This window comes from Vicugna pacos, chromosome 23 (assembly GCF_048564905.1).
Source record: "Vicugna pacos chromosome 23, VicPac4, whole genome shotgun sequence".
Lineage (NCBI taxonomy): Eukaryota > Metazoa > Chordata > Mammalia > Artiodactyla > Camelidae > Vicugna > Vicugna pacos.
In genome coordinates, this window is record NC_133009.1 from 7,004,728 (window position 1) to 7,029,315 (window position 24,588).

The 24,588-nt window shown below is 44.7% G+C and overlaps 1 protein-coding gene across 1 annotated transcript in view; it reads left to right on the top strand.

The window, feature by feature from the left end:
- Positions 1–8,107: 8,107 nt before the first annotated feature.
- Positions 8,108–24,588, top strand: part of LOC107032855 (collagen alpha-1(XII) chain-like) — a 34,033-nt gene continuing 17,552 nt past the window's right edge. The window contains 6 exon segments of the mRNA XM_072948410.1: positions 8,108–18,413; positions 19,123–19,252; positions 21,274–21,289; positions 21,291–21,408; positions 22,353–22,480; positions 23,511–24,367. Of these exon segments, the coding sequence (XP_072804511.1) occupies positions 18,270–18,413; positions 19,123–19,252; positions 21,274–21,289; positions 21,291–21,408; positions 22,353–22,480; positions 23,511–23,592 (618 nt within the window). The 5' untranslated portion in view covers positions 8,108–18,269 and the 3' untranslated portion in view covers positions 23,593–24,367.

Below are 24,588 nucleotides of genomic sequence, written 5' to 3' on the forward strand. Positions count from 1 at the left end.
GCCACACCCACCACCCACCACTGTCCCAGATGTATCCATGAACGTGCGAATCGTTCTGGCCCCCTGCGTGATCAGAGCCCTAGTACCTCAGTTTCCACCCCCAGACAACAAGGGCATGGGTTGGACACTGGGCCCTTGGCCTCCAGGATTTTCAGCCGCACCTCAGGCTGTCAGACCCTCCCTTGGCCTGGCCCAACACACACACGGTATCCTGGCCTTGCCTCCATCCCCTCCCTACCCACTTTAGGCCTTCAATGGCATCTCCAGACACCAGCCACAAAAGGCACCCTGTTGTCCTGCCTAGCCCTCTGAACAGTGCCTGCCTGTGTGTCTGGGGAAGGCTGCACTGGGGAGGAAGGGGTGGGTGGGCACCCGCAACACTGAGGGCGGCCTGGGGAGCATGCAGGTTTGGGAGAGCCAGCAGGAGGGGGGCCCCTGCCCAGCCTGCCCTCCCTGCTTGGGGTGCTCCATGGGCCCACACTGATCCCCCTGGGCCACAGCAGGGAAGGCAGCTCATCACCCAGAGGCAGAGGCAGCCCTGGTGGGAGACCCCCATTGCAGGCCCAGGATAACCTGTCTGAGCCATCTAAGGTGCTCGGGGAGGCGAGGAGGGGCTGGGGTGCTCAGGCAGGCCTCTCTTCAGGAGCACAGAGCTGGATGGGGCATGTAAAGACTCACCACCACCTTAACTCTTGCAAGAGTAAAAATTCCCTAAGTTGAGCCTTCAGACAGGCATGGCACATTTGATCTTTTTAACAGATCCTACAGCAGCACATTTTCAGGACTCAGCCAGTAAAGGGCATTCAGGTTATGTTAGTAGCTTCGTCCAAGGAAGGCTCGGGACATGGAAGTTTCTTTAACCATGTCCTTCTAGATCCAGAGATGGGCTCTTACATGTAAGGGTTGTATTTCTATGACAGTGGGTTGTGAAATGTGCACTCTTACGAACTTTAACAATAGCTTGAGTTAATTTTATAAAACTCATTAATGAGTGAATAACTAAGGTCCCATTCCTAGAACTCCTGAAAAGTGCCCAGAATTCCAGAGTGCCTGAAGCTCCGGACTGTTACCTGCCCCTCCCCTTACTTCAGGCAATGTGCTTTGGGTTGCTGGCCTTCCTTGCTGTGTTCCAGAAATGATGCAAAATGCTCTTTAAGTATTCTGGAATTTAGCTTTTTGATTTAGTCAGCCTCGCCTTCTTATTCCAGATAAGATGGTCTGGGTGTACAAGGGGTTACAGTTTAACTTACAAAGAAAATGCTCAAAGCACAGAAATGCGGGTATGCAGACCAAAAGGAAGCCAGTGGTCTGGGCCCAGGCCCGTGCTCTCTTTGGGAGAATAAAGAGATCCATGTTGCTTGTTGAAGTGTTCTGAGTTGGTTTCCCACCTTTTGTTTGTAGTGACTTAAAAGGGGTTTGGATCCTGGCTTTGTTTTGCAACCTCTACTATATGATTTTTGACTCTTATCAATGTTTGTGTTTGCAGTGGGCTTAATTTGGCAGTAGCCTGTGGTCCCTGGGGTACAGATTCATCCAGTGTTGATAGTACCTGCCACAGCCATTGCCACGTGGATACTTAGCATTTCCATTCCTGAAGCCTAACCGCCCAGAAGGCCAAGGTTATTTGACCTGCTTTGAAAGGGTGTGTGTATATACATTTTAAACATTCTTCTATATCCCCATGAAGGAGGGCGGCTTTAATTTCTACTGGGTAGCGTGTTCTTTACCAGGTGTTCTGGGGTTTTACAGCAGTTTGTAAAATTTGTGCCTGGTGGGTCCAGAGATAATTGGGGCCCTGGTGGGTGTCCTTGTGTTTATGTCATGAGCCTCGTGACTCATGGAGAATGGAAGGTGGGGACTCCTGGGCTTCTTGCCACAGTCTTGCTTTCAAGGGGACATTTAAAATTTGGCTTATCCCACTCAGCTCCCTGGCCCCTCTCAGGCCCTACCCCTAACCCTGTAACCACCAGGTCTGTCCTTGGGGTTCCTGCAGGCTTCTCCCAAAGACAAGCTCAGAATCTCTTCATTTTCAAGTTTTGTTGCTAATCACTTCTGGAAAAAACCAGAAAGCACATTTGATTCTTTCCCCCCAGGGTAGTAAAGTTACAAAGCTTAAGAAAATGTTTACAGAAGCCTACAGTTCAGGATTCCTTTAAAAAAATGTATTTTTAAATTCCTCAGGTAATGCATATTTGGTGTGCAAACATAAGCAATGGTGAAATATATGGAGTAAAAAGCTTCTCTGTAGACATTAATTTGCTGGGTGGAGGGTTTGCACATTGAAAATTTGATAGATACTAACAAATGGATGCTTTCTAAAAGTGTTGTGCCTTTTCATGCCACCGCCACCTGCAGCCTGTGAAGGTTTCCCAGCAGTGTTCCCAACACTGGGAACATCTTTGCAAACATTTACCACTTTGATTGGTGGGCAAATAGCATTTCACGTCCATTTGCATTTCTCTGATTATAATGGAGTTGAGTATCTCTTACTATTCTATTGTTTGGCTCCTTTCTGAGACAGGAAATAAAAGTCATCTTATCCTGGGATGGTGTGAGGTGCTGTTATCCAGTCTAAACTGGTTCTGCTTGCTGAACGAAAAATAAATCTGAAGAAGAGGTGTTGGGGCAAGGAATATCAACTTTATTTGGAAAGCTGGCAGATGGAGAAGATGGCAGATTAATATCCTGGAGAACCATCTTCCCCAAGTCAGAGTTCAGGCTCCTTTTCTACTTAAAAGGAGAGGGGATGTTGTTGGTTGTTGCAAATTTCTTGGTGCAGGAATTCTTTGTTCTTGGAATCCTTTGTTTTTGCAGCTGTCCATGTGGGTCAGGTCATAGTGCCCCTGCAAAACCTCCAACGAAACAAAGGTGTTTTTCTATTCTTCATCTTGTTATCTTTCTGAGTGCAAGTGTGTTAATATCCTTAAAGGTCAGAGCCTTGAGAATAGGCTCTGCTGTCTATTTCAGCCTAAAAGCAACATTGTTCTACAAAAGGTGCAGAGCTGGCAAGACTAAGCCTAGAAAACAGGGCACAGGGTTAAAACCTAAGGAACAGGTCTAATATGGAGTCAGATTTGTTCTTATTTATTACAGTGCCTTTCCATGAGTCGTAAGAGGATGTTTCCAGGTGGGTTCTCCTCAGCCCCAGGCTGAGATTTGGGTAGGAGCCCTGGCAAGTTTACCATGACTGTGGCTGGAACTGATCTCCCATAGAGAAAGTAACGATTATAGATGGTTAAAATTATCTGTCAAAGTCCCTTCAATTGCATGTAAACTACACCACGCTGGGGGTGGGGGGAGGGAGAAGCAAGTCTCACTTGCCTGTCAAAGATCAGGCTCCCCGGATGCAAGGGACCAGCATCGCAGCGGGTTCTAAGGTGGCCTGGCCAGCGCAGCTGCCTACTTTGCTCTCAGGCCTTGGGCTCCTGTCATGGACTCTTTAAAAATTCCAGTCCCTCTTCCCTCTGTCTCTGCAGGAATGAATGTGGTCCCTGCACCCACCTGGGCTGAGCCCAGGCCATGCACACAGCCCACAGTCTGCTGTCCAGCTGTCCATCCGCTGGCTCGGCTGCATTCTCCCCAGTCCCCCGCACCCTCAGGTCTGCGTGCTCAGCGCCTCAGGCCTCGGGTTCTGGATCACCAACCCTGCCATCACGAACTCAAGGCCCACTGGCGAGCAGCTGGCAGCCCAGGACCATCCTGATCTGCCGCCTCAGAGGAGGCACAGGGCACGCGGAGGAAGCTGGGCGCCCGGGCGGGTATTGGAACCGCCTCCAGCGCCGCCCACCGCGCCCCGGAGCCTCGGACGACAGGCTGTGCTGCCCGCACACTGCAAAGGATCCGCCTCCTGCGGCTGTCGCCACGGTACACGGAGTCCGACTGCCCTGCCCCCGGCTGGGTGAAGGGGTCAGCTCGGGGAAGGGGTGCCCTGGGAGTGAGGGGGGATCTCGTGGTGAGGGATGACAGGCTGAGGCGCTCGGAGTAACGGGACCTGCTGAGGGGTAGGGGGTAATCCCGGCGTGAGGGGTGAGTGTTGAGGGGCCCATCTCGGGATGGTGGGGGGACCCGAGGTGAGGCATGAGGAGTCAGCTTCGTTTGCGGGGGCTGTAGGTTAAGACCTCGAGGGACAGTGTGTGGGTGGGGACCTTGATGTGAGAAGGAACCTTGTCTTGGGGATCCGGTCGGGGACTGAGCCTGGCCGGGGGTTGGGGAGCAGTCGAGGGTGCCGCGAGCAGCGGAAGTGGGGCTGGGAGGTGAGGCCTTGCCCGGGCCGGCGATGGTTCTAGTTGGGTGCCGCGCGCGACCCGGTCGGTGGCGGGGTTGGGGAGGTTGGGGAGGTTGGGGATGGGGAGCCAGGGGGCCCAGGCCGGGGGTTGGGCACGCCCCACCTCCCGGCCCCGCCCCACTTCTCAACCCCACTCAGCCCTTCCCGGCCCCGCCCCACCTCCCAGCTCCGCTGGCCGCATCCCGTAATGTGGAGCCGAGCCCGAGCGTCCGCGCTGCGTGCGGGCGGGGGAGGGGCGCGCACACACCGACTCCCGGACGCCGAGCCCGAGTGTGTGAAAGCTGTGCGGGAACCGGGTGTTCCTGGACCAGTTCCACCAGGAGGAAGCGGCCTGAGGTCTGGGCTGCCGCCGCCAGGCAAGTAACGGGGCGCTGGTGGGGGCGCGCAGGTCGGGGAGCTGGCGGTGAGGCCTGGGCCGCGCGGCCGGTTAGGACCTTGAGGCGGATCCGGGCCGCCGCCTTGGTTCGTGGTGCCGCCCGCCCCACCCAATTAAGTAGTGTGTGAATCCCGCGCCTTCGCTGCCGCGCGCAGCGGGTTTGGGAAAGCGGGTGCAGCGCCGAGAGGTGGGGGGGCGCCGGAGCACCTCCGACTGGCCCGTCAGCCCGTGGCCTTCCTGCGAAAGTGGACCTGCCTGGCGAGTGGAGGCCGCCCCGGACCCTCCCGGGCACAGGCGCCCTGGGGCGGAATAACCGGCGAGGCCCGGGCCTTTGGGAGCTTGACGGCCTGACCCCAAGATCAAAAGGTTTTGGCGAGTTTACTTTTAGGTTTTTGAGGAATCGCCACACTTTTCCACAATGGCTGCACCAGACTGCATTCCCATCAGCGGTGCAGGAGGGTTCCCTTTTCTTCCCACTCTCCACCGTTTCACCTTTGGACTTTTGAATGAGATGCCCATTCTGACTAGTGTGAGGTGATGCCTCAGTGTAGTTTTGATTTGCACTGTTCTGATAATTAGTGATATTGAGCATGTTTTTAATGTGTCTATTGGCCATTTGTATGTTTTTATTGAAGAATTACTGGTTTAGTTCTGCCCATTTTTGGATTGGGTTGTTTTTCGGTTTTTCAGTTGTATGAGCTGTTTGTGTTCTGGAAATTAAGCCCGTGTCAGTCTCATCTTTTGTAAATGCTTCTCCCATTCTTTGGGTTGTCGTTTTGTTTTGCTCATGGTTTCCTTTGCTGTGCAAATGCTTATGAATTCAGTTTGGTCCCATTTGTTTATTGTTGCTTTTATTTCTGTTGCTTGGGTAGACTGCCCGAGGAGAACACTGCTGAGATGTATGTCAGCTAATGTTTTGTCTATGTTTTCTTCGGGTTTATAGTGTCTTGTCTTATGTTTAAGTCTTTAAGCCATTTTGAGTTTATTTTTGTGCATGGTGTGAGGGAGTCGTCTAACTTCATTGATTTACATGCAGCTGTCCAGTTTCCCTACACCGTTTGCTTAAGAGACTGTTTTTACTTCACTGTATATTCTTGCCTCCTTTGTCAAAGATTAGCTGACCAAAAGTTTGTGGGTTTATTTCTGGGCTCGCTATTCTATTCCATTAATCTATATCTTTTTATTGTACAAATACCATGGATGACTCTTGTTCTGTAGTATTGTCTGAAGTCTGGGAGGGTTATTCCTCTGACTTTGTTCTTTTTTTTTTTCAGTAATGCTTTGGTAACTCTGGGTCTTTTGTGATTTCACATAAATTTTAGGATTATTTGTTCTAATTTTGTGAAAAATGTCCTGGGTGATTTTGATAGAGATAACATAAAACCTATAGATTGCTTTGGGTAGTACGGCCATTTTAACAATATTCATTCTTCCAATCCAGGAACCTGGGAAATCTTTCCATTTCTTTAAGTCCTCTTTAATTTCCTTAGTCACTGTTTTGTACTCTCCACATAGAAGTCTTTCACTTCTTTGGTCAGATTTATTCCTAAGTATTTTATATTTTTGGATGCAATTTAAAAAGGGCTTATTCCTCTCGTGTTAAGAAAGGCCACTGATTGATTTATGTATGTTGATGCTGTATCCTGCTACCTAGCCGAATTCTCTTTATTAGCTCTAGTAGTTTTTGTGTGGAGCTTTTAGGGTTTTCTATATATAGTATCATGTCATCGGTATATAATGACAGTTTTACCTCTTCACTTCCAATTTGGATCCCTTTGATATCTTTGTGTTGTCTAATTGCTATGGCTAGGACTTCCAATATTATACTGAGTAGAAGTGGTGAGAGTGGACATCCTTGTCTTGTTCTAGATTTCAGTGGAAAGGCTTTCAGCTTTTCACGATAGAGTGTTATGATGGCTGTAGGTTTGTCATAAATAGCTTTTATTATGTTGAGATCTGTTCCCTTTATACCCACTTTGGTAAGATCATGGACGCAGTGCGGTCAGGGGGCTGGGACGATGGCAGCAGCGGTGGCAGTGGCGGCAGCCAGTCATTTGCTCTCATCTCCCCCTGTCCTGGCCTGGGGGCGGCCGCTGCTGTGACAGGTTCTCTGGACGCATGTCTTTAGGTCAGTCTGCTCTCAGGAGGCTGGTGGGTGTGGTCAGGGAGCAGGGGCAGCGGTGGTGGGAGTGGGGCAGCCCAGTGTGAGCCCTTGGGTTTACTCCCATCTATCTCCCCCTTGGCCTGGCCTGGGGGCAGCCTCTACTGCCCCAGGTTCCTGGGAAGCCTGTGTTTAGGTCATCCTGCTCCCTAGAGGCCTGTGCAGTTCAGTCAGGGAGCAGGGACAACGGCAGCAGAGGTAGCTGTGGAGGCGGGAGGAGGGGACTGCTCTGTGCGAGCCAGTGGATTTGGTCCCATCTGCCCCGTGGCCTGTCCTGGGGCAGCCTCTGCTGCCCCAGGTTCGCTGGAGGCACGTTCCTAGGTCAGCCTGCTCCCGGGAGGCGGGCGCGGTGGTCAGGGGGCTGCGGCGGTCACAGCGGGATGGGACTGCCCATCCCGGTGTGCCCACTGGATTTGTTCCCATCTCCCCCGCGGCCTGGCCTGGAGGCGGCATCTGCTTCCCCAGGTTCGTGGGACTCACGTCTCGCGGTTAGTATGCTCTCGGGAGAGGGGAGCGGTGCGGTCAGGGGTCTGGGGCGGCCGCGGCAGCGACGGGGGTAGGGGGGTCTGCCCGAGACGTTCCGGTCAACTTGTTCTCATTTCCCTCGCTGCCCAGCCTGGGGGCGGCCCCTACTGCCCCAGATTCGCAGGATGTAGGCTACAGATCAGCCTGTTTCGGGAGGCGAGCGAGGTGCAGTCAGTGTGCTGAGGCGGCGGCAGCGACAGCGGGGAATGGGAGCAAATCCGCGCGCTGGCCCGGGACGCCCCGGTCCCGCCGCCGCCGCCGCCTCCCCCCAGGAGCAGGCTGACAGGGAAAAGTGCGTTCCTCCAGGCTGGGGAAGCAGAGGCTGTCCCCAGGCCCGGCCCAGGGGGAGATGGGAGCAAGTCGACTGGTTCTCCCGGGGCAGGCCCCCTCTCCCCGCCGCTGGCCTCGTCGCTGCCGCAGCTCCCGCAGCCCCCGCACCCTGACTACCCGTCCCTGCCTCCCAGGAGTAGGCTGATCGCGAGACGTGCGTCGCGAACTGGGACAGCAGAGGCCGCCTCCGAGACAGCCTGCGGGGGAGACTGAAGCAAATCGACAGGCTCGCAGAGGGCAGACCCCTCTCCCCGTGCTGTTGCGGCGCCGCCGCCTCCGCCGCTGCTGTCCCCTGACTGCACCTCGCCCCTGGGCCATGCCCTGAGGGAGATGGGGGCAAGTCGACCAGCTAGCCAGGGGCAGTGCCCCTCTCCCCGCTGCTGCCCCAGGTTCCCGGGACACTTGTTTCCAGGTCAGTGGAGTCCAGGGAGGCGGGCGCGGTGCTGTCAGGGGGCAGCTGCTTCGAGGAAGGCGGACGTGGCTGCCGGCCGCAGGAGGCGGAGGGGGCTGCCCCCGGGGTGCAGGTCGACTTGCTCCTATCTCCCCCGTGGCCTGTCGCCGGGGCAGCCTGTGCTGCCCCAGTTTCCCTGGATGCCTGTCTTCATGTCAGCCTGCTCCTGGGAGGAGAGCACAGTGTGCTCAGGGGGCGGCGTGGGAGACAGGCAAGGACTTGCAGAGGATTGGGCTGTAGCCCAGGATAACTAACTCCTCTTTCTTTTGCTTTTTCATGTGGTGGCTGTAGGTTCTTTTCTATTATAGATTATCAGGAAATACTGAAGGTAGGTCTCTGTGCTATGCAAAACAAACTTCTTAAAAAGATCTGTTTTTATATATAGTGGCTAACATTTGTAAATCTCAAACTCCCAAATTGATCCCTTCCCACCCCATTTCCCTGGTAACCATAATACGGTTACTGAGTCTGTGAGTCTTCTGTTTTGTAGATGAGTTCACAGTGTCCTTTTTGTTTTTTTTAGCTTTCACATATGAATGAAACCATGTGGTATTTTTCCCTTCTGTTTCTGGTTTGACTTCACTTAGAATGACAATCTGTAGGTCCATCCATGTTGCTGCAAATGGCATTATTTTATTCTTTTTTATGGCAGAGTAGTATTCCATTGTATAATATACCACAGCTTCTTTATCCAGTCATCTGTTGCTTCATTTAGGTTGCTTCCATGTCTTGGCTATTGTATAATAGTGGTGCTATGAACATTGGGGTGCAGGTATCTTTTTGCGTTAGAGTTCCCTCCCGATATATACCCTGAAGTGGGATTGCTGGATCATAGGGTAATTCTATTTTTAGTTTTTTGAGGAATTTCCGTGTTGTTTTTCATAATGGCTACAGCAAACTGCATTCCCTCCAGCAGTGTAGGAGGGTTCCCTTTTCTCCACACCCTCTCCAGCATTTATTACTCATAAGCTTCTGAATGATGTCATTCTGACTGGTGTGAAGTGATACCTCATTGTGGTTTTGATTTGTGTTTCTCTGATAGTGATATGGAGTATTTTTTTGTATGCCTATTGGCCATTTGTATGTCTTCATTGGAAAGTTGCTTGTTTAGGTCCTTTGCCCATTTTTCACTGGGTTGTATTTTTGTTATTAAGTTGTTTGTGCTGTTTACGCATTTTGGAAGTTAAGCCTTTGTCAGTCAAATCATTTCCAAATATTTTCTCTCATTCCATACACTGTCTTTTTGTTTTGCTTACGGTTTCGTTTGCTGTCTAAATGTTCATTAATTTAATTGGTTCCATTTGTGGGGTTTTTTTTTTTTTTTGCTGTTATTTCCATTTCCTGGGTAGATTGTTGTAGGAGAACATTGCTAAGGTTTATGTAAGATAATATTTTGCCGATATTTTCTTATAGGGAATTTATCATGTCTTGTTTTATATTTAAGTCTTTAAGCCGTTTTGAGTTTATTTTTGTGTATGGGACGAGAGAGTGTTCTAACGTCACTGATTTACAGGCTGCTATCCAGTTTATCCAACACCACTTGCTGAAGAGAAGACTGTCTTTTCTCTATTGTATATTTTTGTCTCCTTTGTTGAAGATTAATTGACAATCATAGGTCTTTGGATTTATTTCTGGGCTCTCTATTCTGTTCCATTAATGCATATGTCTGTTTTTATGCCAGTACCCTCTTGTTTCGATGACTGTAGCTCTGTTATATTATCTGAAGTCTGGGGAAGTTATTCCTCCAGCTTCATTCTTTTTCTTCAGTAATACTTTGGCAATTCTGAGTCTTTTGTGATTCCATATACATCTTAGGATGGTTAATTCCAGTTCTGTAAAATATGTCGTGGGTAATTTGATACGGATTACATTAAATCTGTAGATTGCCTTGGGCAGAATGTCCATTTTAACAATATTGATTCTTACAATCCAAGAGCATGGGATATCTTTCCATTTTTTAAAATCTTGTTTAATTTCCTTAATCACAGTTTTGTATTTCTCCACATATAAGTCGTCTTTCACTTCATTGGTCAGATTTATTCCTAAGTATTTTATTGTTTTGCATAGAATTTTAAAAGGGATTGTTTCTTTACTTTCTTTTCCTGTTTATTCATCATTAGTGTTAAGAAACACAACTGATTTTTGTATGTTAATCTTACATGCTGCTACTTTGCTGAATTCTTTTATTAGCTCTTGTAGTTTTTTGGTGGAACTTTAAGGGTTTTTTATATATAGTATCACGTTGTCTGCATTCAATGACAGTTTTACCTCTTTTTTTCCAATTTGGATCCCTTTTACTTATTTTTCTTGCCTGATTATTGTGGCAAGGACTTCCAAGACTACGTTGAATATAGTGGTAAGAGTGGGCATCCTTGTGTTGTTCCAGATTTTAGTGGGAAGGCTTTCAGTTTTTCAATGTTGAGTACTGTGCTGGCTGTAGGTTTGTCATAAATAGCTCTTAGTATGTTGAGATATGTTCCCTTTCTACCCACTTCAGTAAGAGTTTTTTTTTTTTTATCATAAATGGGTGTTGAATTTTGTCAAATGGTTTTTCTGCATCTATTGAGATGATGATGTGATTTTTCTCCTTTTTTTGTGTGGATGTGGTGTACCACATTCATTAATTTGCATATATTGAACCATCCTTGTGTCCCTGGGATGAATCCAACTTGATATGGCAAATGATCTTTTTTATGTGCTGTTGGATTATATTTGCTAGTATTTTGTTTAGGATTTTTCCATCTATGTTCATCAGTGATACTGGCCTGTAATTTTCTTTTTTGGTACTGTGGGCAGGAGCAGGAGCAGCCTTAGAAAGGTTTAGGTGCTTGGAATAATTTGGGAAGCCTCACTCCTGACTTACCGTCCAGTACATGAGTGATGCCTTTGTAGTGTGATGAGCATCACTGAATTTTTCTCAGTGATGTGACTTTTTCCCTTTTTTTGGTCATATAAAAGTCAGATGCTAACATGCAAGAAGTTGAAAAATTCATAGCTGGTAAAATAATCTCCTGGAAGAGAGAGCATTTGAAAATGTGGATGAAATAAATGAAAGTGTCAGCTCTTGCTGTTTCGCATGAAAGTTCTATTGTTTTTCCTGTGATGATATTAACTAACGTATATTTTTATTTTGTAGCCTGTGTGCACTGAGGATATTGGGATGATTCTTTCTTTCCAAAGCACCCTAGCTCTGTATCAGTGTTAGTGCTTGCTGTCTCTGTAGCTCTCAATTTGTATACTTGATTGCATCCTTTTTCTAGATTGTCTGCTTTCTCTCTTGATTTTTCAAATGTGCAGACTTCACCGTCTGTATTTACCTGATTGGTATACATAGTAGATGATTAAGTTAAGTAATGAATAACTGAGTAACATAATAGCTATCAGGTTTTTAGACAATATATTCTTACTTCAAAAAGATCTAATTTTAAGAGCTATGTGCCTAATCTTTCATAAGATATGTGATACTTAATAGGGAGCTTTCATTAATTTAAAAGAAATTTTTGGCTCACTGAAACCTTTTCCAGCTTACACATTTTGAGAGTTCATCATACTTGTGCTGATGACCATTGAATATTGAGAAGAACGCAGGGGGAGGGTGTAGCTCAGTGGTAGAGCACAGGCATAGCACGCACAAGGTCCTGGGTGCAATCCCCAGTACCGCCATTAAAAATACAGAAATAAATAAACCTAATCCCCCCCAAATAAAAAAAATACAAAGAATATAAACAGCAGCATAGAAAGGAAAGGAAGTATGTTTAAAATATAGAGAAGGCAACATCTAATCTTTAGATCATATTGAAAGTTTTATTTAAATTATTATTTCCTAATAGATGGCTGTACATTCCCATTTACATAACATCAGCTTTTGGGTTTGTGAGTTCATTCAAATTTACATTCAAACATTACATGTTCTACAGTTGTGGCTGAGAACTATAATCAAAGAAGAAGTAAAGCTTTTCCACTGAAATAGTTATTGGAGGAATTGATGATTCCTGTGACTCTCATTTGAAGTTAATAAGTCATAGGGACATATTTTCAAAGTCTTAAACTCCAAATCACCTGGCTAAGCCACAAAGCTGAAACAGCCGACTGAATGCCTGGGGCTGGCTGAGGCATGGCTGGGAAGTCACTCTACAGAGGACTTGCTCCTGACTCTGTGCTGTCTCAGGATTGCGGCGGCAGGGATGGAGTGTCTGACCAGGGCTGAAGCAGACGTTGTGTTGCTGGTGGACGGATCGTGGAGCCTCAGCTGGGCAAACTTCAGAACTGTGCGGAGTCTCATTTCTCACATTGTGGAAGTTTGCGATTGGCCCCAAAAGGGTGCAGGTTGGTAGGTCTGACACTATTGAAGACGTTTAGACATTTCCATCATGCTCTTTGATATATGCTAACGCCAATAGTGTCTTTTTAGCTCAGTATAGTGGGGACCCCAGAACAGAGTGGCAGTTAAACGCTCACAGAGACAAGAAGAGCTTGTTGCAATCCATGGTGAACTTACTTTACAAAGGCGCAGTACCCTCACAGGTGAGACAGAGTGGTCTGGCGTGCTTGGAGCTCTTGCTTTTGGTCAAAGCTTGTGGCTGAATAATAGTGTGCCAGATGCTCTTTTAAAAATTCCACTAGGCATGGCTTTGAACTTTATTTGCTAATAGAGCTTCAAGACCCAAGCTGGCATGAGGCCTCGAGCTCAAAAAATTGGTGTTTTCATCAGCGATGGAAAAACCCCAAGATGATGTTGAGGCAAAGAAACTCAAGGATGAAGGCATGGAGCTGTTTGCTATTGGTTAAGCACTGAAAAGGCTGGCTATGCCCCCAGGGCTTACAAGTGTGCTGAGGATCATTTTGTAGTTTAAAATATTTTCTGAAGCATGGACAAACAGGCAAACACATTTTCCTTATGATATGATATAATTTATCAAAATGCTGTGCCAGGAGGTTAATTCATTTTCTTCTTTTCGCCTTGTAATGGGCTGAGACTGGCTTCTTGGAAGAGAGTAATGGGTCAAGAGGACAAATGTATGATTAAGAAGATTCAGGAAACTTTCTGTTTAACTTCCCACAGAACTGAGTTTATTTTTGATCCGTTATTTTACTTTCCAGAAAAAAACACTTGAGAGACACTTCTTGGTGGGAAATTGGTGTTAGAAGCACTTAGGAGAATCTAAACAAAATAGCCTTTGGTTAACATCTTTTTGTTTCTGTTTTATAGTTAGAGATATTAATCACTTTATTATCCAGGAAAATCATATATGTGTTCTAGTTAACATTGAATATATAGGGGTGGCCCGTGAAATATTGGCTTCTATTCTGTTGATTTTTTTTCTGAGACGTGTTTTTTATTTGTATACATTCATTTTTCCCAAGATATTAAAAATGCTGACAAAGCTGAGTTAAAGATGATTGCAGCAGATCCTGATGGTACCCACGCATACAGTGTGGCAGATTTTGAGTCCTCTCCAGGATCCTGGATGACCTCACCATCAACTTGTGGGGAGATCCCGGTGAGAGTAAAATCCACACAATTTGGGTGTCTGAGCAGTTTGGTCCAGATAGTTCTTTCTTGGATGGAGGGAGTGGTTTCTTTCATGCATTGCGAGTTGTTTAGCAGCATCGCTGGAGTCTGCCCACTGAATTCGTAGCACCCCCTGAGTCTTAATAATTAAAAAAGTCTTCAGAATTTGCCACACGTCTGCTGGGGAGAATACTGCCCTCAGTTGAGAAACATTGGTTTAATCCTTGCCTTTTTTCTTTTTTGTTTTTTTTTCTGATGGCATCAAACTGTAAATGACTTCTAGCTTATTTGAAGGTACATTTTGTTTATATATGCCTGGGCCCCCCCCACACACACAGGGAAAGAGAGATGCTTTCTTTCCTGGTGTGCATCTACTTTCTGGTAAAGCACCTTCACTCTATATAGCTAGGAAGTTACTTTTAAACGGTTGTTCCCAGATAACATTTTGCAAAGTTTGCTCCCTTTTGTTTCTGATTAGGAATGAAAGAGGGGTCTTATATATGGTGTGCTTTGCCCCAACTACTGATGACCTCATTTGATACTTTGCACTTGTAACCCCTAAATATAAAGACAAATTACAGTTGTAGAGCTTGGACTTTTAGAAAGGACGTTATCTCTCTCTGTCAGTGAAGAAACAGATTTAGAGCAGTTAAATTACTCAGGGCCAAATGGTTAAAGATGTTTGTAGAGATCCTTGAAAAAAGGTAGCTATTGATAAGGAATTAAGATTGAGAAATAAAATGATAGAAGTGAATCTGTAGTGACAAAGAGTGCTGCAAAATAATGACTGTAAATCATTGAAGAAAACATGGTAAGTACCAAATTGAAGGGTTTTGGAAAATTAATGATAAAACTCATGGCTCTTCTTATAAGAGAAAAATTTCTTTTAAAAACATGTAGATTATGATAAACACTGTCTTTCACTAATATATTCTGGTTTTGAAAATTTGGAATGAGTTTAACAAAGTGGCAGAAATGAGTTACGTGCTTTGGGTACTGAGGATACATTAATTTGAATGTTCCTTGTATTTCTCGCTGCAAAACATTACAGATTTTCTTTTTGGAATTTGAACAATAGACTTACCTTTTCCCTGGAGAAACAGACCAGCCAAGAAGCCAGATACTGTAGGTTTCTGGTTCTGGATTAGCTGAGAGATTTGTAGTTTTATAAGTTGGAGAGAATTTTGAGTGGAGGTGAAAACATCTTTAATCTGTTTTTCTGTATTTTTTTAAAATATCCACTGTGTAATAGTTGCATTCATTTAGTTTCCCAGACAATAAAATTGCTTGATAATTTTGAACAATAAAGGTTAGGATACTAAGAATGGAGATGCTTTTTCCCAGCTTTGGCTTACAAAGAAAGCATTAGGGGTGTATTGAGAATGAACTGCCATGCTCATGGAGTCATTGGGTTAGTTCTTCTATAATTATTATCTGGGACATCTTTCTAATGGTCATATTGAGCTGAATGTTTCTATTTTTTGTTAATATTTATGCAAAATATTTTTCTATATTAGGCATTTCACCTATACTGGTTTCCACAGAGAAAACAGTCACAGGCAGTGGAATCTTCCTAAGTTTTAGAAAATTTAGCTGTTCTTCCTCTCTTGAATGAGAAAGCGATTAGCTGCTTTTATCACTCAATTAGATCCTGTCAGGGAACAAGACTCAACTAAGAAACTAGTTCTGTCCTCGCAGAGCGTAACTTACAGTTAAGGGGATCAGACGTGAATATAAATAATCAAAATGATAATGAGGGCAGTGAACTTGGGTGGTGCCAACAGTGATAGAGGCAGTGGGATTGTCAGGACCCCAGTTGTCATTTATTGATACATGTACCAGGTTAGAGAGAGGAGAAGGTATTCAAGGATGATTCAGAGGTTTTGAGTTCCAGGTGACTGATAAACTTGTGGTGCCATCCGGAAGAGGGGGAGCAGGTTTTAATGAGAGACAGTGAGTGCAGGGTTGAGTCTTCTGAGGCTGGGGAACCTTCTGACCATCCATTCAGAGAGGACGTCTGGGCACTGGGCCTCTAAACTGACTTACTGTGACTGCTTAGTATGTGAAAGAGTGTGTGTAAAAGCTTGAAATAGGGAGAGGAAAATCATTTCAACCTAATTTATTTATTATTATTTTTTAAGCATGAGTTAAAAAATTGTTTTATTATTTTGGATTTTTTGGGGGGTAATTAGGTTTGTTTATTTGTTTGTTTTAATGGAGATCCTGGGGCTGGAACCCAGGACTTCGTACATGCTAAGCACATGCTCTACCACTGAGCTATACCCTCCCCACTGTTTTCACCCTGATTTAAATGTCATCACCTTGCTTAACAATGCAAAAAGCGTCTGCACTTTATTTCCGCGAGTAGGTGACTTGAAAGCACCTTCTAACCTAGTCATTGCTGAGCAAACCCATCGTCTTTGAGAGTGAGCTGGATACCTCCTTCTGACAGCATGGACAGGTACGAAGTGGAGTCCTACCCAGGTTCTGAAGGGAAACGGCAAGAAGTGAGTGGACGCTCCCTACAGCCCCTCCTTCCCGGTCCAGAGATCGGGTCCTCTTCCTTAGGACTCCAAGAACAGTGCTGGGTGAGGAGCAAGAGGGATGGAGAGGGGGCCGAACTGAGTCGAGGGTGCTTTCCATTTCTTGCTAGGCAGGCACTTCTATTTGGGCTTCATTAGTGGGAAAGAGCTTGGCTTAAATTCTTGAAATTTCTAAAGATTGCAGAACAGCAATGCAATTTTTAATTAAAATTTTATTAGAGGATGCTTAATTTATTCATGTGTTTATACAAGAGTCATAAGGAAGAGAACATTGAAGATGATCTAGTTTTACTGATACATTTTACACATAAGGAAACAGAACAGCAGCTGGGAGAATAAATTGTGTGAAATGTCCAAGATCTCACTGTAATCTGGTGGTTACCAAAAACAAAAGACAAGGGCCTCATTAAAATCTAATTTCTAAGCTCATTGCAGTAACTACTACAATGCGATTATAGTAGAAAAGAGGGAAGTGATGATAACATAAGTTGCTTCTACTTTTTAACTTTGCCCTAGTTTTACGTGAGCCGGTTGGAAAGCAGCGCAGTCCTGACATGTGAAGCCCGACACCAAGTGTCGTGTTGACGTGTCTTCAGTGGTAGAGGATGAACATAGTGAAGCTCTGAAAGGCACAGAGAAAACCTATAAGTCTGATTTTTTTTTTTAAGATCCCGTTTTATTTTTCAAGATAAAGTCATGACAGCCCATGTGGGATTTTTTTGGTCAGTCTTCTGAAGCATTCCTTTATTCAGTATCCAGTCAGTGCACATTTACTGAGTTTGCTGTTCATGCTCAATAAATGTGGTTTTCTGCTTTTAGTGGCTGGTCCTGCCATCACGGGACCCCACAGGTGGAATGGGTCGTCATGGCCACAGATATCTCACAGGGAAAGTACCTTCCTCAGTTTTCCACCTTTTTTTTTAAACATTTTTAGAACTATTTATAGTTTATTAATGAACTCAGAGCTGTCAACACCCCAAATCTCATTTGCTCAGACACCTAAACTGTGTGGATTTTACTCTCACTGGGATCTCCCCACAAGCAGTTCTCCACTTCTTAAGGGAAGAGACCATGTGGGGAGTGGGTCTAGGATTGTCTGGAAGAGCGACTGTGCAGGAGTGACTGGGTTCAGTGCTGCATGTGGCCAGATCTTCGTGCTGGCAGTGAGCTCTCCCCTTTTTTTCTCCTGGCTTTTGGACTTTGGTCTTTGCTAGAGAAGCTCTGATGGCTTTGGCTTTGAGTAGAGCTTTTGGGCAAGGTGTTCCTCACTCCTTCCCGGTAGGGTTTCTGAGGCCACATGAAAACATCCTTCCCTTCTCCCATCTTCTTGGCTGGTCTCTGGGAAGGAGGGAGACCACTTGCAAGAGGAAGGAGTGGGCGTAACTCTCTCCAGTACAAGAACTGACCCTACTCACTGCCTGGTCTCTTAGGCCCTTATCTCCTTTCATGTTAGACCAGCAGAAGTGGGAAAGAATGTATTTCATAATAGACAGGATTAATCTGATAATTCCTTTAAAACTTTAAACTTCATCTTTGGACAAGAAAATAGAGAGCTGTGTGGGTGTTACATGGTGAGGAGACTGTAAACCTTTTACTCTGCCTCATGGGCTGATCTTCAAAAAGCCCGTCATCCATTTTCACTTACTAGTATGTGGAGCTCTCAATTAAAAATTTTTAAAGAGAAAGATGGAATGAAATACCATGTTGGTTTTTTATGTATGAAATTCTATGATCGAAGAGTGAAAACTGTCAACTTAAAGATGTTCCAGAAAAAGAAATAGAAATCTGAGGAGGCTGGTGTCTGTTTTGGCTGTCGTATGGATTCACTGGATTGCCACTTTAAATTTAAACTTCTTTTCTCGGTGAGATAGTTACAACATGCAGTCCTGAGTATGAGGGGGAGATAAACAATGAGAGTGGGGTTTGGAAGGGGGATGGAGAGGATTATGTTAACTCCCACTGATTTCTCACAGCAGCCTGTATTTAGTGCATACAAATATCAATTATTAAGTGGTAAACAACAATTTAAAAAATGAACAGATTAAGAGGAATTAATTAAACTGATGTCTGCCTTTCCATTCCTACAATGCCAGTGCCTGTAGTCAGCCTCAACCTTTATGACGTCGGCTCTGCCACCAGGCAGATCCAGCGGCAGCCAGTGGGAGGGGCTACTGGCTACACCTTGTTACAAGAACCCATCAACACCACAGAACTGACCAAACCCAAAGAGGTGGGAGATGTTTGTTTTCTTTATCACTAGGTCTTCTTGAGACCTCACTATTTTAGAGTCCTGATGGAACAGTGGTGACTTAGGAACTCATTTACAACTTTACTTGCAAAATAGAAAAGCAGATTAGATTTGTGGCCTGTGACACATCTAGCAAACATTAGCATGAAAAAGGAAAAGCAGTTCAGAGAAATGAAAAATAAAAGTTGTGTTATGTACATGTTTATGGACAGATGAATGGATAAAGATGTGGCATATATACACAATGGAATATTACTCAGCCATAAAAAAGAATGAAATAATGCCATTTGCAGCAACATGGGTGGACCTAGAGATTATCATACTAAGTGAAGTATGTCAGACAAAGACAAATATCTTATGATATTATTTACATGTGGAATCTAAAAAATGACACAGATGAACTTATTTACAAAACAGAAACAGACTCACAGACATAGAAAACAAACTCATGGTTACCAAACAGGAAAGAGGAGCAGGATATATGAGGAGTTTCGGATTAGCAGACATATAAAAGAGATAAGCAGCAAGGACCTACTATATACACAGGGAACTATATTCAGTATCTTGTGATGAAGTGTAATGGAAAAGGAAACAAAACCTAGCGGCTCCAAGTCAGTGTAACTGGCTGTCCCCAGTTGGTGGAAACATTTGATTTGAACATGTTACATCCCTTCAGTTTGTCCATCTGCAGGTGCGTGTGGGGCCGACAGTGAGTGGCGTGCAGATGAGGGAGCTCTTTCCCAACACTGGATATGCAGTCATGGTCCAGGACATCCTGTGTGACCTCCCCAGCGAACCTGTCACCACAAGGGAGGGCACCTGTAGGACTGCTAGTTTTCCTTCTTCCCTTATTGCTGTGAACATAATATTCATTAGACTTTTTCTTTCACCCAATGATGCCAACAATAATTTGATAATTTGTGCATAAGGGTTATTACTTAACTCAATCAAATTTGAGAATTAAGATTACTTCTAGACTTGTGGCAGTATCTTACATTGATTCTAGGGTTTGCATTTATTTTTCCATATTAAACATGCTGGATTTTGAGGTGTATGTTACAATCAGTGGTGTCTTAAAACTGTTCTTGGTGAGGTGTCAATCAGGGAGTAAGACAGAAAAGAATGGTGCATCTTACAATTGATGTTGTAGATCCATGAAAGATGGTGTATAGCGCTGGTGAGACGGGAATGTTGGGTGAGTGTAGTTTTGGTGGAAGATACTAGGTTTAAGATCAAGATGTCCCAAGTTCTTGTTGAAGTAGAAACTCTATGGCACATATGAATAGTCTGTTTCAGTTAAGTAAATTAATCAATTAACTCAGTGTCAAAATACATTGATCTTCTGGGACACTCCAGCCCTGCGCTCAGGTGTTGGGAAGGAAGAATACAGAGCAGCACAGAGGACATGAACTCCTTCGTGGTTTGCGCTTCTCGTGTGTGTTGTTCAGCCCCTTTCATGTTTCTGGTTTGTATCACTAGCATACAGGTGGCTTTTCTTGAAAAGTGGCAGTGATTGCACATAGGACCCTTGCCTGGCCTGGTTTTGTTTCTTACTGAGGTTGGCATGCTGGGATGGATGACACGGCTTAAATGTTGAGAGTCTCAGCTCACACTTCTAAGGAAATTAAGATGTTGGAAAGAACCCTCAAGAGGGGAAGGGGATGAGACAGAAGCATGATGAGACAGAAAAGAGGCACCCGCAAAGTACGACAGGAGACATTCATCAACAGCAAGTAATCATCTTGTGTATGTTGGGTCCTGTCAGAAGCTGGTGGTTGGTGGGAATGGAGTGGTGGCAGATGGGAAGGGTGGGGAGCCAGCCAGGGGTGGTGACGTGTGCTGGGAGAAAAGTCCCAAGGGTCACGGTGGGAGGAACGATGAGTGAGGTTCTAGGTTGGGATGTGGGGCTAGACTGCAGCAGCAGAGGACTGGAGGGCACGGAGATGAGAACATTGAAGGGATGGAGGTGCAGAAACATGGAGGTGGAGACAGATTCAGGAAGAGAGACGGAGAGAGCTGAAAGGAGAGGCAAAGGAAATTGGTAGACAGGCAGCTAGAATGAGTGAGATATGTCTCAGAGCAAAAGAAATTCTCCCAGAGGTGCAAATTTCAAACTCCCAGTGGAAATGTTAGGTCTCTTGATTGTGGAGATGGCTTCATAGGTGCCCACACCTGTCAAAATTCATCAAATTGTGCATCAAAAGTATGTGAGCTTACTGTACAGAAATTATACCACAATAAAATTGTTTAAAAAATTAAAAATAAAATAACTCTTGAAAAAAAAGAAAAAAATTTCTTCATTAGTTATACTCCTCAATCTTTTGAAGGTAAAGCTTTGTTTGACTTGGTGAAAATTTATCACTGAGACTTTCTTCTAACCGTTTTGGCTTCTGTGCTGAATTTCAGCTCATCTTCATTCTTCACTCTTGGAACCATCTGTTTTTCTTATCATAGTCTTAGGGGAGCGTATTGCTGATTTTGATTTCTCTCTTAACTGCTTTAACTCTGATAAACGTGAGCTACCCACTTACAGTGAATTTTGCTTTATTATAGCTGAGCGGTAAGTAAGAACTTCCTTAAATAGAGTAGAAGAAATTTAACATAGAGAAGTTAGAGTTGTAATAAAAATTTAAATTTATCCTAATTTTAAAAAACCTTCTTAAGAAGAATTCATCTGTACCTGGTAGAATCATGGTACTTATGTCATCATAACCAGTTTGTTACTCTGCTGCACACCTCGAAGTCTTCTCCAAACAACCCGTTGAAAGCTTGTGTGGATGCTTTAGAGCTTTGTTTTGTGGTTGAGAACCGCATCTGGACCTAATTTGTCCTGCATCTCCAGGGCCTTTGCCCAGTCCTTGATACCTGAATCCGAGATGTGACTCACAGCACCAGGAATGTCTTGTGGGAACCTGCCCTTGGAAAAGTGCATAAATATATTGTCTGCTACAAAAGACCAGAAGACGATGTCAGAGAGGTAGGTTGACGTTAGAATGGGTTTAGAAATACTTGCTTTCCTAGTAGGTTTAACAGAAGAATCTAAACAAGCGTAGATGGTAGCTTATTTTGCATACTTGCTGTTTTATTGATCTAGTGTTGAAAACTTGTTATATATTAAAGCACTGTTTGAATATTGGTAAAATATTGGGCTGTCTCGCATTTTGTTTAGAAATGTTTTGCTGTGTGATAGTAATCACAAAAACATCCTTTAGGTAAAGACTGATAGTATCTAGATGGTGTTTCCCTCTCATCCAGATGCCTATAATGGTGCTCTGCTATCTATGAATTACTGAAATTGTCACAATAATGTTTCTAAAAAGGAGAGCTAGCAAGGGGATGCTGGAAGGAGGTGGGGGGATTGTCAGGTAAAAGGAGGACAGGACACGTGAGTAGGACGAAGGGAAAATGTGAATATAAAGTTACAAGAATGGCCCTTTGGCACTGAGCATTTTTGAGATGATGATGGGGGTGGAGAGCTGTTTCCATGACAACCTGCTTCCAAGTGGGAGCAAATCGAAGGGCTTCCGCAGTGAATGGATTTAAAACTCATGTTTGCCTGTGGGGCCATTCATATGGGGATCTCAGGGTCATTTCTGGAAGCTAGAGATAGCTTCTGTAAGCACCCAGTTATGGACTGTGCTGCTCCTTTGGATTGTCCAAAAGCTCATTTATACACGTGAACATGATCATTTTGTTCCGCGTTTCAGTTTCAAAAGCAGTACAATGACCATTGGGTCTCACAGGGTTCTTGTGTGTAATAAATAAGCTAATGCACAGGAGAATTTCTCAGAAATAAGGCAGTGATGTAAAGGGAAGCAAGGGAAGTGATCAGGTGGTTAGAATTCCTAGGCAGTCATCATTTACCAGACGATTGTGCCAGACACAGCTCTCTAGTCCATGCATTTTTTGGTTCTCTTACAGGTGGAAGTGGACAGGTCATGGGCTAACACGCCTCTTAAAGACCTCTTCTCACAGACCGTGTGCGTGGTCGGCATTTCTGCAGGGTGTGACAAGGGGGCTCCTCCAGGGACTGCTCAGGAAAAGCACCTGTGAGCTGTGGCTGTGCTTTATTGATCATCGGGAAACAGCACCGTGTGCTCGTGTCACCAAACCTCCTTGGTTACTTCACTTCTTGTTATTTTTTGCCCGGGTTTAATAATGGTTGGGTTCCTAAACTGTTTTTTGCTTATTTTCTTCTCATCTTCTCTCTTTGTCCATTCCTTTTATGATAATTTCTCTCCTATTATTCTACCTGCCACAGTCACTGATTCATCTCCCAGATACTTGACTGCTCTGTGTGTGTGCGTGTGTGTGTGTAGAGGGTGGGGAGACAGCGCTTTCTTGATGTATGTTGGACATTGTCTCTAGAAACCATGCATTAGTTAGCAGAGTTTTGGAGATCTTCCTATACATAAAGTGTTGTCAGGGTTGAGAAAATCTAAGCGTCTTTGCCCTCAGTAGTTCGTGATTTTGTTGCAGAGATAAAAGGTAACAATACCTGAGATTATGTAAGGAAGGTGAACTGTGTGGCTCTCAGAGGGAGGGCAGACTTCTGTAGTGGAAAGGTGAGGGAGATGCTGGGCCCCTGCCCGGGCCCTGCCTTCCCTGCTCCACTCTGAGGCCACTTCGAGGAAGGGATGTCCCTTTCTCCCTCTCATGGTGCTTGCATAGTATTTAACCCAGTTATCGTTGCCTGTTCTTTTTCTATCTATTCGACTTTTCCCTCCTAAGGAAGGCAGAGACATGTCTATTTTGCTCAGTTTTTGTCTCCAGTTTCTGGCTAGTGCTCAGCACGATTCTCTAATTCAATAGTGGTTAAGAAATTGAGTCTGGAACCAGTTAGTTCCCAAGAAATAGGGGGCCACAGAGGTAACTCGGAATTTTCTAGTAGCCAATTAGAAAACGTAAAGAGAAAAATGTAATGAATTTTAATAATGTGTCATATTGTATTCTGTATATCAGCATTTCAGCATTTGTCAGTATCATAATTATTAATGAGATATTTCATGTCTTTTTGGTAATAATGTTTTTTGCAATCCAGTGTGTATTAATTTACACCTACGGCACATCTTAATCCAGGTACCACATTTCAAGTACTCAATGGCTACGTGTGGCTGGTGGCTCCCATGGTGGACAGCACGGGTCTAGAGAATTTAAGTGACTTGCCCAGCCTCGCCCAGGAAGCTCATGGTAGGATCCGTGCTATAGTCTGGAACTTTTCCTTCCTATCCAGCAACTCCTTCATGGAGGCTTAGAAGCTTTTCCTTTGGTGCCCAGCTGTCTATCCATGCTTAAGACATCTTGTCAGTTCTCTCAGTCTACTCCTGAACATCCAACAGTACCCGCTTCTGCTCTTTTCTGACCAGGTTAACACCTCTTAGCAACTTCTGTTGCCTTCTTGGCATCGGTTCTTACCTGGAATGGTATTGGCTAGAGGTGGAAATGTGTCCACATGAGCAGACTGACAGATTTTTCATAAACATAACAGGAGTGGTCAAGAGAAGACAAAGTCAGGAAGACGTACCAGTGGAAGCAGGTCATCTAATACACCAAATGGATGCTTTGAATGTATGTTTGTAATCCTTAAGATTTCCTAAGAACGTTTAGATATATCCGAAGTGCATTCTAACGGTTGGTTTGTTTTGCAGTTGTGCTTGTGAAAGTGGTACCAGTCTCTTGATCTCAGTGGGCCTTTTCATTGTAATGATTAGAAACAAATTTTTTGATGGCTCTGGGTTTTGTGTATTTGGCTTTGGTTATCAGGAGGTAGAGAAATAATTGACAATGGAAGCTCCGAACTGGTGGCAGACATTCCAGATGGCTTGAGCTGCAAACTAACTAGACTGCTGGTCAGTAGCAGTGCTCTTAATTGGGATTTCAGGGCTATTCCTGTCTCCGGATAGAGTCAGCGCAGTCAGCTGCACGTTGTGTTTAAGGTGAGTGATCTGTAGGAAAAGCTTACGTGTGAATTACTTAGATCAGAGCATTTTATGGACCACAATGTGCCATGCATGCTCTATATTGTGTGCTAAAGTTTGCACTTACTGTGTATTGTTGTGTGAAGGAGTCCATGGTTTTTCTTAGATTCCCCAAAATTGTGAGGTGCAAAGCGAACAAGAACCACTGAGTTAGAATAGTGTGACTAAATGCAAGCTTT